Below are 18,703 nucleotides of genomic sequence, written 5' to 3'. Positions count from 1 at the left end.
CTCCAGTACAGCTCAGTACACAGTGATATACAGTGCATGGAACACAAGCAGTGCCACGAGTGAATCACCCCGCAGCGCCGGCACTCCGAGACACCGCCCCGGCCTCTCTCCGTACCGCAGCGCGCTGGTTTGTAAGACCGGTTCGGAGGGGGGGGTTGGTGGGGGGGGGGGGGGGAGGGTCTCCACGCTCACTACTTCTGACCCTTCCCGGCGTTGGATAACATGGTGATGGCGCCGATCAGGACAAAGTACTCTTTGAAGTCCACCTGCCCGTCTTTGTTGGCATCCAGCTTTTTCATAATTCCGTCAACCGCGCCCTGGTCTTTGGGAATCTGCATTTATGGATTCGGAATAAAATATAAAATTCAATAAAACAGAAGCGCTTCCTTCCTGTTATATGATCTACAGCTCTGGTCAACAGTTTTGCATCGCCTTGTAGAATGAATTAATGTGGCTTCATGAAGTCCAATGAAACCTGCTGAACGTTATCATATTGAACTACATACCGCTGTGTAGTTTCCATCATATAGGGTCAAAGAAAACCGAAATGTAACATTTCCAAATCTCACACGAAATACTGCACTACTATTATGGCTTCCTCCTGCGATATCATTTTGTACTTTATTGGGTTACGCATTTATTTAGCAGACGCCTTTATCCAAGGTGACTTACAGAGACTAGGGTGTGTGAACTATGCATCAGCTGCAGAGTCACTTACAACTACGTCTCACCCGAAAGACGGAGCACAAGGAGGTTAAGTGACTTGCTCAGGATCACACAATGAGTCAGTGGCTGAGGTGGGATTTGAACCAGGGACCTCCTGGTTACAATCCCCTTTCTTTCACTACTAGACAAAAAAAAAACAGTACGTTGTTATTCTCTGTCTGAACTGCGTGGAAGTGTTTTGTTAGCTCGTAAGGAATCTCCTCCTAGTGGCGGGGGTGTGAACTCTAGCGCCAGCGTGGGAGCGAGACGGGTAGGGACTCACCTGGAGGAAGTTGCCCAGCTCGTTCTTGATGAGGTCCATCAGCTCCCCGTTGCTCAGGGTTTTCTTGTCTCCTTCCTTGCCGGAGTACTTGTAGAAAACATTGAGTACTGTAGACATGGCGCCCTCGAGTTGAGACATGGTGAGAAACTGAGCGGTGTGTGTGAGCCGGCCTGAGGGGAGGGGAGAGGAGAGAGAATTCACAAAACACTCCAGAATCTAACAAGACAGTTTATCAATTACTGTTCTTCATATCTCGATCTAGAGCAGGGCTTCCCAACCCCGGTCCTGGGGACCCCCTGCGTCTGCTGGTTCTTATTCCAACTGAGCTCTCAATTACTTAACGAGACCCTTAATTGAAGTGATCATTTGCTTAATTTCGACCTTTTTAATTGTTCTCAGCTCTTAAAGTTGCAGAGTTCAAGTTACTTATAAAATGTTATCGCTAACTTGAAATCAGCAGCTGTTTATAAGCTGAACACAATGCAAATGGTCTAATTAAAGCAAGTTAGTTCAATTAAGGGTCTAGTTAAGAAATAAAAAGGATTGGAAACCACTGATCTATAGGAAACCCATTTCATAAAAACTGAAAACTCAAGGTTTTAATGATCTGCAATGTTTCTGCTTCCCCTTTCAGATAACCCGGCAGAAACGGAGGCTTTTCCAATTTAAAAGTGGCACAGGGACCTGCAGATAAATGTTCTAACGTCAGCCTACCTCGCATTACAGTTAAATGGAGAATGTATGTATGTAAATATATAGTAAAAACGACACTTCCATTTCTCATTAAACTCACTCTGTTAAAGGAAATAACTGAAACAGGTCACCTTTAAGGTTTCCTTAAATTCTTCCCCCTCCCAATAAATAAATTAAAAAAGACATCGTCATTTGTCTTACCTGAGCAGAAGACACCAAACACTGTTGAACTGAAGGGTTAATAGCGGAGAGCGGTCTGTCAATGGGTTAAATAACCTGGCGAATTGAGTGGGTCACCGCTCCCTAAAACTGATGGTCCAATGAGAGAAAGCGGGCTGCGCCAGGGAACGCCCTCCTGGACTAAAATCTAAACGCTGACAGGCTTTCCAAAATACCACACCTGTCAACTTCTGAAAATACAAAATAGGGAGTTGTTCCCCAATAGAGGGGGGCAGAGGGGTGTACCAAAATACGGGAGACTCCCGGTGAATACGGGAGAGTTGACAGGTCTGAAATACTCAGAAAAATATATATATCCAAATAAAATGTGCACACCGCTTTGGAAACACTGTATTTTCAATGCAAGATACGATTGTAATTTGGAAAATACAATTTGAAATGACAAAAACTTTTAATAAAACAAACCAAGATTTCCATAGGTCATCCAGAATAATCGTAAATTAGCTTAAACAGTTAACAGGTTACAAGCAAGTCCCTTTGGCCGTTGCATTTTAATACATATCTGGGGAGATTATTCTCTGTCAGAGCGTTTGACATTTCAGCAAGGGTTGGAGGTCTGACACCTACGATGACATTTCACAGCGTCCCACAGCGATTTGTTATTCTTAATAAAGAAAACGCCGTTTATTATTTTATTATTATTATTATTTATTTCTTAGCAGACGCCCTTATCTAGGGCGACTTACAATTGTTACAAGATATCACATTATTTTTACATACAATTACCCATTTATACAGTTGGGTATTTACTGGAGCAATCTAGGTAAAGTACCTTGCTCAAGGGTACAGCATCAGTGTCCCCCACCTGGGATTGAACCCACGACCCTCCGGTCAAGAGTCCAGAGCCCTAACCACTACTCCACACTGCTGCCCCTATTTGAATTAAATGTAAAGTAAAAATTAGATACTTTTGGTTTGCAAAACTCGATGGTGTTGAATTATCGCTGTGAAATCGTGTTTTGACAAATACGGTCTCTGCCAAATAGTCCTCTGGCAGTTTGTCACGCCAGCACAATTTTAATAATACATAAGTATTGCACTGTGACAAGGCTGGCTGAGTGACACGTCAGACCCGGAAGAAACACACAGACAGACCGTGTGATGAGTAATGCGGAGAGCAAACGGTAGCACGCAGCGTTTATTAACAAAATAAAAGGTTTAAACAGAACACAAAACAGGGCACGGCACTTACGCCAAAATAAATAGACGAACAAAACGCACTAACACACAAAACAAGTGGACGAACGTTAAACAAGTACCGTGCTGGCACTTCCAGCACGCTGTAGCAATTGTTATTTTCCTTAACTGTATTTCTCCACTCTCGAACACCCAACCCCGACTGAATGAAAATGTGCATCTATATACACTGTTGTGCTGGGATTCAATTACTAATTAATTATTCACTTGAATCCCAGCACGTGAATTAATTACGTGCAACCCCGTGCTCACATATTACATACTTTAAATGCACGTGAAGTGATTTGTGCCATCCTCGTACCTAAATACAATTATACAATATAAATACTCGTGTACCCGTGTACCAACTACAATACACCAACATTTAACACACCACACGCAACATACAACATATAAACGCACACAAGGGCAGGGCACATTGCCACATGCACTATAAAGTAATATACAATATAATAACCGTATTGATTTGATATGACATTTATTTTACGTTCTTTGCCTTTGAAAGATCGGAGATCATTGTACTGATAACACCGTGTAACAAATTTTTTTTTTTTTTTTTTTTTGGTTCCTGGGTAGTAAGTGTTATTTCCTAATTGCTTATGCCTCAAAAGTTTAGAAAATGGCTATTATTCCCCACAAACTTTGCTTTTGTGACCAGGACAGTGATATTTTGAAATTTACCTATTTTCCAGAACTTTCCAGATAGATTCAGTGCTGAGTAAACTTGGAGTAACTTCTAGAACTTTCTAGAACTTTCCAGTAATATAAATAGTAGTATAAATACAGGGGCCTTAAGCCCACCAGTTCAGTTTAGTTCCAGCTGCATTACAACAGGATTACAACAGCATCAAGACCTTGCTGGACGCCTTGAAGTATGATGAGTATGGCTGGGAAGTCATAGGAGACTTCAAAATGGTGGCATTCCTGATGGGTCTCCAAGGCGGTTTTACCAAGTTTCCCTGCTATCTTTGCCTTTGGGACAGCAGGGACACCAAGGCGCACTACCACAGGCGGGACTGGCCACAGCGGACTGAGTTCTCTGTGGGGAGGAACAACGTCAAGTGGGAGCCACTGGTGGACCCCCAGAAGGTGCTGATGCCACCACTGCACATCAAAATGGGCCTTATGAAACAATTTGTCAGAGCTCTAGATAAGGAGTCGGCAGCCTTCAAGTACCTTCAAGACTTCTTCCCTAAGCTGTCTGAGGCAAAGGTCAAAGCCGGTGTCTTCGTCGGACCACAGATAAAGAAGATCCTGGAGTGCAATGAATTCCCCAAGAAGCTCACTAGTAAGGAGAAAGCGGCTTGGAACAGCTTTGTCGCAGTGGTTCGGGGCTTCCTGGGCAATCACAAGGCCGAAAACTTTGTGGAGCTGGTTGAGACTCTGGTGAAGAACTACGGCACAATGGGCTGTAGGATGTCCCTCAAAGTCCATATCCTTGCTGCTCATCTTGATAAATTCAAGGAGAACATGGGAGCGTACTCGGAGGAGCAAGGCGAGCGCTTCCACCAGGATATACTGGACTTTGAACGCCGCTACCAAGGACAGTATGACGAGAACATGATGGGAGACTACATTTGGGGGCTGATTCGTGAAAGTGATTTACAGTATAATCGTAAATCTCGAAAAACTACTCACTTCTAAATCTTTTGTAGTCATTTTTGTATTACTTTAGTATAAATACATGTTAATTTGGATTCATATGTTGTTTTTTTCTGACTTTATGTGAACGAAAAGACACAATTTCCCCGTTTTCTCATGTCCCTCCCCCTCCCCCCTACTTCCTTATATATCTTTATCTCCACTCCTCCCCCCATTTCCCTGTCTATCCTTCTCTCCCCCTCTCTCTATCCCCCTCCAATTATCTCTCCTTCCTCTCTGATCTCTCTCTCTCCCCCGTCCCTCATTCTGCATCATTTCTGATTACAGGTGTGTGTGTGTGTGTGTGTGTAAGAGAGAGTCTGTGTGTCATTGTTATTGAACAGTTCCACTTGCTGTGCACAGTTTTAAATCTAGGATAAACACTCCCAATGTGACGAGCACCGACGGCCAAATGAATTAAACAATACGCCAAAAAGGGGGCTTTGCTCTACATCCGCGCACTTGACCAGAAAATCAAGTTCTAAGACAGATCGTGTTTGTCCATGCGCCCCCTTTCGGATAACCAGCGCTATTGCGTCATTATAAATACTTATTTTATTATGGTTCTCAAAACTGGGTCAAACCGCCCTGCTATTATTTTTCATGCATTTAAACCTTTTGTGTGCGTGCAAAAATAAAAAAAAAACAACAACATTTTTTTATTAACAGTCTTTATTTAATCTCCACATTCTGACAGTCGACAGTGTGTTTTGAATTTTATTTTCTATAAAGTACGATGTGGTTCTTACAACTCAGCTGCTGTGGTACAATGAAAGACAGAAAGAAAGGCTCCAGTACAGCTCAGTACACAGTGATATACAGTGCATGGAACACAAGCAGTGCCACGAGTGAATCACCCCGCAGCGCCGGCACTCCGCGACACCGCCCCGGCCTCTCTCCGTACCGCAGCGCGCTGGTTTGTAAGACCGGTTCAGAGGTGGGGGGGGGGGGGGGTCTCCACGCTCACTTCTTCTTCTGATCCTTGAAGAACTCGTTGCACGCCGTGGTGATGGCGGCGATCAGGACCACGTACTCGTTGAAGTCCACGTGGCCGTCTTTGTTCTCATCCAGCATCTTCATGATTTTCTCGACCGCGGCCTGGTCCTTGGGATCCTGCATTTGGAATTTAAATAAAAGTCAATAAAACAGAAGCGCTTCCTTCCTGTTAAATGATCTACAGCTCTGGTCAACAGTTTTGCATCGCCTTGTAGAATGAATTAATGTGGCTTCATAAAGTCCAATGAAACCTGTTGAACGTTAACATATTGAATTACATACTGCTGTGTAGTTTACCCCATATGGGGGGGCGGGGGGGGGAACGATGAAAAAAAATGACATTTCGAAATCGGACATGAAATACTGTACTACTATTATGGCTTCCTTCCGGTAGACTTTTGCGATATCATTTTGTAGTTTATTGGATTACATAATGTTAAATAAAAGATATAAAGTGTGATTATAACTAATATATATATATACACACACACACACACACACACACACACACACACACACACACACAGTCCGTTGTTATTCTCTGTCAGAACTGCGTGGAAGTGTTTTGTTAGCTCGTAAGGAATCTCCCCCTAGTGGCGGGGGTGTGAACTCTAGCGCCAGCGTGGGAGTGGCTCAAAGCGCTCGGGAGAGAGACGGGTAGGGACTCACCCCGAGGAAGTTGCCCAGCTCGTTCTTGATGAGGTCCTTCAGCTCCCCGTTGCTCAGGGTGTACTTGTCTCCTTCCTTGCCGGAGTAGTTGTGGAAAACCTTGATCATTGCAGCCATGGCGCCCTCGAGTTGAGACATGGTGAGAAACTGAGCGGTGTGTGTGAGCCGGCCTGAGGGGAGGGGAGGGGAGAGAGAATTCACAAAACACTCCAGAATCTAACAAGGCAGTTTATCAATTACTGTTCTTCGTATCTCGATCTAGAGCAGGGCTTCCCAACCCTGGTCCTGGGGACCCCCTGGGTCTGCTGGTTCTTATTCCAACTGAGCTCTCAATTACTTAACGAGACCCTTAATTGAACTGATCATTTGCTTAATTTCGACCTTTTTAATTGTTCTCAGCTCTTAAAGTTGCAGAGTTCAAGTTACTTATAAAATGGTATCGCTAACTTGAAATCACCAGCTGTTTATAAGCTGAATACAATGCAAATGGTCTAATTAACGCAAGTTAATTCAATTAAGGGTCTAGTTAAGAAATAAAAAGGGTTGGGAACCACTGATCTATAGGAAACCCATTTCATCAAACTGAAAACTCAAGGTTTTAATTATCTGCAATGTTTCTGCTTCCCCTTTCAGATAACCCGGCAGAAACGGAGGCTTTTCCAATTTAAAAGCGGCACAGCGACCTGCAGATAAATGTTCTAACGTCAGCCTACCTCGCATTACAGTGAAATGGAGAATGTATGTATGTAAACATATAGTAAAAACAACACTTCCATTTATCATTAAACTCACTCTGTTAAAGGAAATAACTGAAACAGGTCACCTTTAAGGTTTCCTTAAATTCGTCATTTGTCTTACCTGAGCAGAAGAAACCAAACACTGTTGAACTGAAGGGTTGATAGCGGAGAGCGGTCTGTCAATGGGTTAAATAACCTGGCGAATTGAGTGGGTCACCGCTCCCTAAAACTGACGGTCCAATGAGAGAAAGCGGGCTGCGCCAGGGAACGCCCTCCTGGACTAAAATCTAAACGCTGACAGGCTTTTGCAAAATGCCACACCTTGTCAACTTCTGAAAATACAAAATAGGGAGTTGTTCCCCAATAGAGGGGGGCAGAGGGGCAGGGGAGCAGAGGGGCAGAGGGGGCGAGAGGGGTGTACCAAAATACAGGAGAGTTGACAGGTCTGAAATACTCAGAAAAATATATATATCCAAATAAAATGTACACTCCGCTTTGGAAACACTGTATTTTCAATGCAAGATACGATTGTAATTTGGAAAATACAATTTGAAATGACAAAATACTTTTAATAAAACAAACCAAGATTTCCATAGGTCATCCAGAATAACCGTTGCTGTCAGTAAATTAGTTTAAACAGTTAACAGGTTACAAGCAAGTCCCTTTGGCCGTTGCATTTTGATACATATCTGGGGAGATTATTCTCTGTCAGAGCGTTTGGCAATGGTTGGAGGTCTGACGCCTACGATGACATTTCACAGCGTCCCACAGTGATTTGTTATTCTTAATAAAGAAAACGCCGTTTATTATTTGAATTAAATCAAAAGTAAAAATTAGATACTTTGGGTTTGCAAAACTCGATGGTGTTGAATTATCGCTGTGAAATCATGTTTTGACAAATACGGTCTCTGCCAAATAGTCCTCTGGCAGTTTGTCACGCCAGCACAATTTTAATAATACATAATTAATGCACTATAAAGTAATATACAATATAATAACCGTATTGATTTGATATGACATGTGTTTTACGTTCTTTGCTTTGAAAGATCGGAGATCATTGTACTGATAATCTGTGTGTTTGCTACTGGAGCGGACCACGATAGTGTCTCGATTTGCTTTTCAATGGAGATTATTTGTCGGTGACAGTATTTGACATTAGGTGACAAACACGGTCTCCAGCAAAATCGAGTCGCATTGCAAATTACATTCCATCGTTATAATGTCGAGACAAAACCCTTGAAATGAGACCGTTTTCAGAACATAAACTAGGCAAGCGCAAATTAATACGCATGCGAGCTGAATACAAATGTCTTTTCACGAAGACAGGATTTTGCGTAACACCCGGTGGCTATAGGAGCAATGCAAAACAACGTCTTTTTGAGAATTTAGAAATTAAAAAAAAATAGGGGGAAGGCCGGGTTTGGTTGCCACATAGGTTGTTACAATATAATTCTGACACTGTGGCGCTAGCGCATAATGCTAACACTTAGATGTGTGTCTGGTTGCCCACATTCGGAGTTTCATCTCTATCCCGGTACATATAAGAGTTAGAACGGTTTTTTTCATACTGTAATTAAAATTGGGGCTGAATAAAGAAATGGCGGTGTAATGTCTGGCTGGAGCAGGTGGTCACATGATGCGTGGGGTCAGTTGTCACGTGACAGCCGGCCCAACAGTAGCCCATATACATATACAGCTATGGCCAAAAGTGTTGCATCACATAGAATTTTAGGATTGAAACTTTATTTTAAAGAAACAAGTACATATCCCGGAGCCTTTCTTTCTGATTTGAGTTGAGTTGTAACTGCGTGATGTACAGCGCAGTGGAAAACAAGATCTAACATTATAGATATTACAAAAGGTGTTTAATCAGATAATGTGCGGGTTTGCCTCACAAATAATTATAGGTAGCAGTGTTTCAATCTTCGCCAAGATAAAGACGTGGGACCAGCCAGTCCAATTTTAAATCGCAGTGATGAACAGAGTGTCCCAGGCTGGTTAGACACTTTAACTAGCCGTGCAGAATAATAACAGGTCTCCGGTTTTGTATTTGAGAAAAACGCCCGTTTGCCTGGAGCTTCTGGTTTAGTCTTTGGGCTACCGAACCCTGTTCAACAATTGTAGCTTGTAGAAACTCCCCTATATTCGACTGCGCCGCTTTCCCACTGTCTGGCGCTGCCCAGAGCAACTTCACAAACCAAACGAGCGCTTCAGCTTCTATATTATATATAGAGTCATTATTATTATTATTATTATTATTATTATTATTATTATTATTATTATTATTATTATTATTATTGTTATTTATTTCTTAGCAGACGCCCTTATCCAGGGCGACTTACAATTGTTACAAGATATCACATTATTTTTACATACAATTCCCCATTTATACAGTTGGGGTTTTACTGGAGCAATCTCGGTAAAGTACCTTGCTCAAGGGTACAGCAGCAGTGTCCCCCCACCTGGGATTGAACCCACGACCCTCCGGTCAAGAGTCCAGAGCCCTGAGTCATAACCTGTCTTTGGTTTTGGTCTTTTTTTTTGCAAACCTGGAGATTGTGGGATCGCATTATGTTTTGTTTTAAAGAAGCCGGCGTAAACAAATCAATTTAATAATCGTCTCGTCTTAATATATAAAGAAGAAAGTCTGTCTGTCTGTTCCTTTCTGCATTCGGACCCGGCAGGAGCCAGTGCAGCCAAACTCTGCACGGCCTCCTCTCTCATCCAGGGGAAGGTCGAGGGCTGTGTTTGGATCCAAAATGTTGACCCCCGGGGTATTTTATTTAGTAACCCCCAATTGCTGGATCACTGCAGTAGCCATGCATCTCAAATTAATGAAATGTCACAAACCAGAAAATAAATCAAGTTAAATAAAGGGAAAGGGGTCAGAGCGCATTGTGAGACACCCAAGATCGGTAACTATAGGAAACCACCGTTCCCCAATTTGCCATGCATAAAATATTGAAATATTGAATTTCCCCCGGGCAACGCCGGGAACTTCATGCTAGTTACAAGACTCCTGGGTAAGAAGGAGAGCACGCAGCCAAACAAACAGCCAGCTTGGGTCGTTGTGTTTATCAGGAATAACAATGAAAAAAGAATCATTGCGACTTCAGACTGCTGTCTTGTGAGAAACAGCATGATGTTGACTTTAACAAAGCTCTAACCAACTTTGACTACATTCAAATATGCGATACCTGACTAGATAGCCGCGCTGGGCCGTGGAAACGCCCTGTTCTGTAACCAGAAAGGTGAAGTTATTCTGACAAGAGCTCGCTGTGCTGTCTGTGTAGAGCCGGGTGCAGAGGTCAGGGAGCGCCATGAGAGCATTCAAACCGATTCACTTGCTATTCAGAAGCTCCTGTTGTTTCAAACTTTTAGCAAGAACATTTTTTTAACAGTGATGAAACACGCAGGCGCATGTGAATCAGAAAAGGGTGTTTATTAAGCAATATAAACCACAGGGACGAGTCTTAACACATCTGTAATGGATCTAAAGACATATTCAATATATTTATATTGGGTATTTGGATAACTAACTAAATATTTCAAGTTGCTTGGTGAAGTAGCATTTCAAATTGATAACACAGGGGAAGTATAAAAATATATGCAGCAGGTATAATTCAGTTCAATATTTGCCCTAGGTAAGACTTCAAGTTTTGATGTTTAAAACGACAGCGTAAAGGAATCTGGCTTTGTTTTTTAATTGTATTTGTGTCTACTGCAATCAGGTAGATGATATCAACACTGAAATATGCAGTTAGCAAAATAATTAATCCATTAAAGTGTTTAAAGTATTATTTTTATTCTCCACGCAACGTTTGCAATAACATTCCTGGGTCAATCGGAAAGAACCAAAAGGAGCATCCTAACTGGGGATGATCGCGGGGTCAGTACGGAGGACGGGACTAAACCAGCACCGAAGTTAATACCAAGTGCCATGAACTAAGGCGCTCAAGATAGACCCCCAGCTGCGTATTAAAATGTGTCTCAATTGCAACGAACCCAAAGCAGCTGCTGCTGCCCTCTAGAGGATACTAAACACAATGCTAAGTTGGCGTAACAATTTCTGTAGACTGAAAGACACTGTGGTTTCGTCCTAACTCAAATATGAAACACCCCCAAAATGTATTGACAACTTTCATGAAACTAAACTATTCACGACCAAAACTTATATTAAATGATTTAAAATCTTCTAGGGTGGAAAAAATAAAACGTGTCACAAATTTTAGAATTTATTAATCTTGTAGTAGGCAGCAGTGTGGAGTAGTGGTTAGTGCTCTGGACTCTTGACCGGAGGGTCGTGGGTTCAATCCCCAGTGGAGGACACTGCTGCTGTACCCTTGAGCAAGGTACTTAACCTAGATTGCTCCAGTAAAAACCCAACTGTATAAATGGGGAATTGTATGTAAAAATAATGTGATATCTGTATAATGTGAAATAATGTATAATGTGATACCTTGTAACAATTGTAAGTCGCCCTGGATAAGGGCGTCTGCTAAGAAATAAATAATAATAATAAAACCCGAAATGGATCAAACTGCTATGCAGTGGGAGTCTTAGTTTGATCCCTGGGTTATACAGTAATTTGCCAGTGCTTTTCCCTAGTGTTAGACTGTAGTTACCATACCCTGGTTTGCCATGTTTATTAATATGTTTTACAGTCCCACTCTGTGCTTTACAATGCTTACCTATACTTTATTACACTCCACCATGCTTCCACTGTGCTTTATTGTCTGTGCTTTTAGCTTGAGAAACGTTTATACGGGTACTGTCTACTTAAAAGGTTTGCATAAGAATAATAAGACAAGAGAGACTCTGTTCAGTTTTGTTGGGTTTTTATTTCTGTAAAGGCACACCAGGTGTCTCCTGACTTGTCCTCAGTATGAATTGATCATCTCATTGAAGGCATTGGCCACCGTCAGGATCATCACTGTGAATTCTTCAAAGGTCATTTCACCATCTCCATCCAAATCGGGAACGTTCTTGGGATCACATTTCTGAGTAAAGAAAAGAAAAAATCATGCAGTCATTATCCTCTTTGTGCTTCACTGCACTGTGCTGTGCTTTTACCAGGGGGATACCACAGCAGTAAACTTTGAGAAGGGGGCTGGTTCATTATCTTCTCTGTGCTTTACTACACTGTGCTGTGCTTTTACCAGGGGGATACCACAGCAGTAAACTTTGAGAAGGGGGCTGGTTCATTATCTTCTCTGTGCTTTACTACACTGTGCTGTGCTTTTACCAGGGGGATACCACAGCAGTAAACTTTGAGAAGGGGGCTGGTTCATTATCTTCTCTGTGCTTCACTACACTGTGCTGTGCTTTTACCAGGGGGATACCACAGCAGTAAACTTTGAGAAGGGGGCTGGTTCATTATCTTCTCTGTGCTTCACTACACTGTGCTGTGCTTTTACCAGGGGGATACCACAGCAGTAAACTTTGAGAAGGGGGCTGGTTCATTATCTTCTCTGTGCTTCACCACACTGTGCTCTACTCACCCCCATGAAGTTGGGCAGCTCCTTGCTGATCAGTTCTGAAGCCTCCCTCTTGGACAGTGTTTTCGTGTGCCCCTCTTTCTTGGCGTATCTGCTGAAGAGCGCAATGATTTCCAGGAGGCTCTTCTCAAGAGGCTGCAGTCCAGACATGATGGCGGAACGGCTTTCTGCAACTGCAGACAGAGAATACAAATATGAAGCCATTCCTAAAGAACACCCTTATAAATGTTGAGCACCTAACCTTAACCCTGACCCTGACCCTAACCCTGACCCTGACCCTGACCCCAACCCTGACCCTAACTCTACCCTCCCCTGTGCTTTTCCCACAGTTACAATATACATTTAACTTTGTCGATCACAGCTTTTTTAAATATATTTTAATAAATGTAGTAAAGCACAGAGAAGATAATGAACCAGCCCCCTTCTCAAAGTTTACTGCTGTGGTATCCCCCTGGTAAAAGCACAGCACAGTGCAGTAAAGCACAGAGAAGATAATGAACCAGCCCCCTTCTCAAAGTTTACTGCTGTGGTATCCCCCTGGTAAAAGCACAGCACAGTGCAGTAAAGCACAGAGAAGATAATGAACCAGCCCCCTTCTCAAAGTTTACTGCTGTGGTATCCCCCTGGTAAAAGCACAGCACAGTGTAGTGAAGCACAGAGAAGATAATGAACCAGCCCCCTTCTCAAAGTTTACTGCTGTGGTATCTCCCCTGGTAAAAGCACAGCACAGTGTAGTAAAGCACAGAGAAGATAATGAACCAGCCCTCTTCTCAAAGTTTACTGCTGTGGTATCTCCCCTGGTAAAAGCACAGCACAGTGAGGTAAAGCACAGAGAAGATAATGAACCAGCCCCCTTCTCAAAGTTTACTGCTGTGGTATCCCCCTGGTAAAAGCACAGCACAGTGCAGTAAAGCACAGAGAAGATAATGAACCAGCCCCCTTCTCAAAGTTTACTGCTGTGGTATCCCCCTGGTAAAAGCACAGCACAGTGCAGTAAAGCACAGAGAAGATAATGAACCAGCCCCCTTCTAAAAAGTTTACTGCTGTGGTATCCCCCTGGTAAAAGCACAGCACAGTGTAGTAAAGCACAGAGAAGATAATGAACCAGCCCCCTTCTCAAAGTTTACTGCTGTGGTATCCCCCTGGTAAAAGCACAGCACAGTGTAGTGAAGCACAGAGAAGATAATGAACCAGCCCCCTTCTCAAAGTTTACTGCTGTGGTATCTCCCCTGGTAAAAGCACAGCACAGTGTAGTAAAGCACAGAGAAGATAATGAACCAGCCCTCTTCTCAAAGTTTACTGCTGTGGTATCTCCCCTGGTAAAAGCACAGCACAGTGTAGTAAAGCACAGAGAAGATAATGAACCAGCCACCTTCTCAGAGTTAGCAAGGTCAAGCATAGAATCAGAAAAAAATATATAAACTGTCCATTTTCTATGTTACTAGTTTTTAAAAGACAAATATGCATGACTTACCAGTTTGACAAAGGGCAGGTGTGATGTGTTTCTCATATATTTTAAAGAGATTTTTCATGGAAACTCCCTTTCTTAAAATAGGATTGCCTGGGGACATCCCAAAGAATGTCAACGCCCTTTTTAACTTTCATATCCCCTCGTCTACCATTGAGCTGCTCAAACCTCTTATTATCTCCAGCAGCAACAGTGATATAGTGGAGGCGACAGCAACTTCCCTTCTCTACATATATACAGAAACCCTCTTATGCAATTATTTAGTTATTCAGAGTATTAGATTCCTGTATAAAAGTTTCTCAATTTAAAAGCACAACAAAGTATGACAAAGCATAGGGAGGCATTGTAAAGCACAGAGAGGTCTGGTAAAGCATAGGGAAGCATTGTAAAGCACAGAGAGGTCTGGTAAAGTATAGGGAAGCATTGTAAAGCACAGAGAGGTCTGGTAAAGCATAGGGAAGCATTGTAAAGCACAGAGAGGTCTGGTAAAGCATAGGGAAGCATTGTAAAGCACAGAGAGGTCTGGTAAAGCATAGGGAAGCATTGTAAAGCACAGAGAGGTCTGGTAAAGCATAGGGAACATTGTAAAGCACAGAGAGGTCTGGTAAAGCATAGGGAAGCATTGTAAAGCACAGAGTGGTCTGGTAAAGCATAGGGAAGCATTGTAAAGCACAGAGAGGTCTGGTAAAGCATAGGGAAGCATTGTAAAGCACAGAGAGGTATGGTAAAGAATAGGGAAGCATTGTAAAGCACAGAGAGGTATGGTAAAGCATAGGGAAGCATTGTAAAGCACAGAGAGGTCTGGTAAAGCATAGGGAAGCATTGTAAAGCACAGAGAGGTGTGGTAAAGCATAGGGAAGCATTGTAAAGCACAGAGAGGTCTGGTAAAGCATAGGGAAGCATTGTAAAGCACAGAGAGGTCTTGTAAAGCATAGGGAAGCATTGTAAAGCACAGAGAGGTCTGGTAAAAAGTTTACGTACCCCAATGGGAATTTATAATTTCTAGAAATTTCTCGAAAACAACGAATTTTAGGAAAAATCTCTTTGTAGCAAAAGTTTTGCTTTTGTGGATGAGGAAAAAGAAATAGATGTCTACAATTATTTATTTAAGCAGTTTTTTTTGGCAAAACCCCACAAATGCTAATTCAAAAGTATTCATACCCTTTGATGCTATGATAGTATTGTCTAGAAGGTGCTAGACATTTCAATATGATAATGCAGAACCTAATTCTAAGTCTAGAAAATGCTGGATTGTAGGTGAACATTCTTAGAGAGTATAAAAGGGTTTTGCACAGGATGATTGCTATCTGTAAAGAGCTATATGAAGACTAGGCAGAAAATGATTTATTGTCATAAAGCTGGAGAAGGATACAAGAAGATTTCAAAGCATTTGAACATCCCAATTTCAACTATTGTTTCTATTATCAAGAAGTACAAGACTCACGGTACTGTCACAACGCTCCCTCGGTCTGGAAGAAAGAAGGTTCTTTCACCAAGAACAAGTAGAAGAATTGTGAGGAAGGTTAATAACAATCCGAGATTGACTGCCAAAGATTTTCAAAGTGAATTGGCTGCAAGTGGGTCTGGGGTTTCCATGTCAACCATAGGTGGAGAATTGCATGGTGAAGGTCTCAATGGTCGCAGGCCAAGGAAAAAGACACTCTTAGGAAAACATCAGAAGGACAATCACTTAAAGTTTGCAAAACAGCATTTGAATGATGGATATGAGTTCTGGTCAAAGGTTTTGTGGGGTGATGAAACAAAAATCGAGCTATTTGGTCACGCTGATAGTCGTTATGTTTGGAGAAAGTCTTGTGAGGCGTACAAAGAAAAGAACACCATACCTACTGTCAAGCATGGAGGCAGTAATATCCTTCTGTGGGGCTGTTTTTGCTCTAATGGCACAGGCAATTTAGTTCCAATACATGGTAAAATGGATTCCATAGCATACCAAAAGATATTGGCCAATCATCTGAAACCCTCCGCTACAAAACTTGGTTTAAAGTGCAACTGGACGTTCCAACACGACAGCACACGTCAAAATCTACTTCAGAATGGTTAAAGAAGAATAAAATCAAGGTTCTGGATTGGCCGAGTCAAAGTCCCGATCTAAATCTTACTGAGAATCTTTGGAATGAGTTGAAGAAGGCTGTGCACAAGAGAAATCCTAGGAGTTTGAATGAACTGGAACAATTTTGCGTTGAAGAATGGCCAAGAATCACTAAAGAATCATGCAAAAAGCTCATTGACAAATAATATCCTAATCATTTAAATTATTGCTAAAGGTTGCCTCAACTAGCTCTTAATTTAATTTTCCTGGTCAGGGAATGCAGGTCAGGGCAGCAGTGTGGAGTAGTGGTTAGGGGCTCTGGACTCTTGACCGAAGGGTTGTGGGTTCAATCCCAGGTGGGGGGGCACTGCTGCTGTACCCTTGAGCAAGGTACTTTACTTAGATTGCTCCAGTAAAAACCCAACTGTATAAATAGGTAATTGTATGTAAAAATAATGTGATATCTTGTAACAATTGTAAGTCGCCCTGGATAAGGACGTCTGCTAAGAAATAAATAATAATAATTTACATTTTTGGAGTTTTGCTAAAAAATTGCTGTAATAAATAACTGTAGACAGCTATTTCATGTAACTTCTTTTCCTCATCCACAAAAGCAAACCTTTTGCTACAAAAGATTTCTCCTCTAATTCTTTGTTTTCGAGAAAGCACTTCAATAACACCTGTTGGGACCGCCCGCTTGTGTGTGGGTGCTGAACAGCCGGAGGTCTTGAGATCTGGTCCGGCAGGTTTGAGAACATTGGAGCCTTTTCACACCCAACATGCTTTACTGGAGACAGACACTCCCTTAGCAAAGCTTACTACTGTATTTTATGCACAGTATTTTTGCAGTCTTACCAGGATTTTTCCATGGTTATACTATGCATTAATATGCTTTACCAGACCTCTCTGTGCTTTACAATGCTTCCCTATGCTTTACCAGACCTCTCTGTGCTTTACAATGCTTCCCTATGCTTTACCACACCTCTCTGTGCTTTACAATGCTTCCCTATGCTTTACCAGACCTCTCTGTGCTTTACAATGCTTCCCTATGCTTTACCAGACCTCTCTGTGCTTTACAATGCTTCCCTATGCTTTACCAGACCTCTCTGTGCTTTACAATGCTTCCCTATGCTTTACCAGACCTCTCTGTGCTTTACAATGCTTCCCTATGCTTTACCAGACCTCTCTGTGCTTTACAATGCTTCCCTATGCTTTACCACACCTCTCTGTGCTTTACAATGCTTCCCTATGCTTTACCAGACCTCTCTGTGCTTTACAATGCTTCCCTATGCTTTACCATACCTCTCTGTGCTTTACAATGCTTCCCTATGCTTTACCAGACCTCTCTGTGCTTTACAATGCTTCCCTATGCTTTACCAGACCTCTCTGTGCTACAATGCTTCCCTATGCTTTACCAGACCTCTCTGTGCTTTACAATGCTTCCCTATGCTTCACCAGACCTCTCTGTGCTTTACAGTGCTCCCCTATGCTTTACCAGACCTCTCTGTGCTTTACAATGCTTCCCTATGCTTTACCAGACCTCTCTGTGTTTTACAATGCTTCCCTATGCTTTACCAGACCTCTCTGTGCTTTACAATGCTTCCCTATGCTTTACCATACCTCTCTGTGCTTTACAATGCTTCCCTATGCTTTACCAGACCTCTCTGTGTTTTACAATGCTTCCCTATGCTTTACCAGACCTCTCTGTGCTTTACAATGCTTCCCTATGCTTCACCAGACCTCTCTGTGCTTTACAGTGCTCCCCTATGCTTTACCAGACCTCTCTGTGCTTTACAATGCTTCCCTATGCTTTACCAGACCTCTCTGTGCGTTACAATGCTTCCCTATGCTTTACCAGACCTCTCTGTGCTTTACAATGCTTCCCTATGCTTTACCAGACCTCTCTGTGCTTTACAGTGCTTCCCTATGCTTTACCAGACCTCTCTGTGCTTTACCATGCTTGCACTGTGCTTTATTACACTTTGCTATGCTTTTACAATGGCACAGTTTTATAAGACCAGAGAGAATCGCTGGACTCTGAAACACTGCAGCTCCCTCCTCGCTGTAGCCTTTCATCCTCGCGGATACAGACAGTGTAGGATAGCAGGTAATTAAACTAGGCAGAGCCTCATAGAACACTAGCACAGATCTCAATACAGTGTGTGAAACAAAGGGAGGACTTTCTGGGCTTTACAGGAAATTCATTCTGCTGTTTAGCCTGAAGCAAACCCAACATTAATTTTGACATACCATTGTGGAGAGTCACAAACACACAAACAGAGGCTCACCCACTGCTGAATCAATCATACAAACAGAGACACACACACACACACACAACTGCTGCACCAAGCACACAGAGACACTCACACACAAACAGGCATGCACACGCGCCCACTGCTGCACCACTCACACAGAGACACGCACACACACACACACAGTGCTGCACCAATCACACAGAGACACACACACACACACACACACTGCTGCACCAATCACACAGAGACACACACACACACACAACTGCTG

The 18,703-nt window shown here is 42.5% G+C and overlaps 3 protein-coding genes across 3 annotated transcripts; all 3 read right to left on the bottom strand.

The window, feature by feature from the left end:
- Positions 1 to 157: 157 nt before the first annotated feature.
- On the bottom strand, positions 158 to 2,008 carry LOC131705121 (protein S100-A1-like). Its single transcript, XM_059007356.1, has 3 exons — positions 1,883 to 2,008; positions 989 to 1,158; positions 158 to 332 (listed from the first exon to the last, which is right to left on the bottom strand). Exons 2-3 carry the CDS (start codon positions 1,124 to 1,126, stop codon positions 192 to 194), a joined length of 279 nt encoding a protein of 92 aa, XP_058863339.1. The 5' UTR covers positions 1,127 to 1,158; positions 1,883 to 2,008; the 3' UTR covers positions 158 to 191.
- Positions 2,009 to 5,413: 3,405 nt separating this feature from the next.
- LOC131705207 (protein S100-Z-like) lies at positions 5,414 to 7,415 on the bottom strand. The gene is made up of 3 exons (XM_059007490.1): positions 7,283 to 7,415; positions 6,425 to 6,594; positions 5,414 to 5,872 (listed from the first exon to the last, which is right to left on the bottom strand). The coding sequence occupies exons 2-3, from the start codon at positions 6,560 to 6,562 to the stop codon at positions 5,723 to 5,725; spliced, it is 288 nt and encodes a 95-aa protein (XP_058863473.1). The 5' UTR covers positions 6,563 to 6,594; positions 7,283 to 7,415; the 3' UTR covers positions 5,414 to 5,722.
- A 4,567-nt stretch (positions 7,416 to 11,982) lies between these two features.
- On the bottom strand, positions 11,983 to 14,309 carry LOC117968291 (protein S100-G-like). Its single transcript, XM_059007489.1, has 3 exons — positions 14,134 to 14,309; positions 12,663 to 12,832; positions 11,983 to 12,161 (listed from the first exon to the last, which is right to left on the bottom strand). Exons 1-3 carry the CDS (start codon positions 14,228 to 14,230, stop codon positions 12,042 to 12,044), a joined length of 387 nt encoding a protein of 128 aa, XP_058863472.1. The 5' UTR covers positions 14,231 to 14,309; the 3' UTR covers positions 11,983 to 12,041.
- Positions 14,310 to 18,703: the final 4,394 nt, after the last annotated feature.

Source organism: Acipenser ruthenus, chromosome 35 (genome assembly GCF_902713425.1).
Source record: "Acipenser ruthenus chromosome 35, fAciRut3.2 maternal haplotype, whole genome shotgun sequence".
Classification (NCBI taxonomy): Eukaryota; Metazoa; Chordata; class Actinopteri; order Acipenseriformes; family Acipenseridae; genus Acipenser; species Acipenser ruthenus.
Note: the sequence above shows the minus strand (reverse complement) of the source record. Positions and strands in the feature narration are given on the sequence as shown.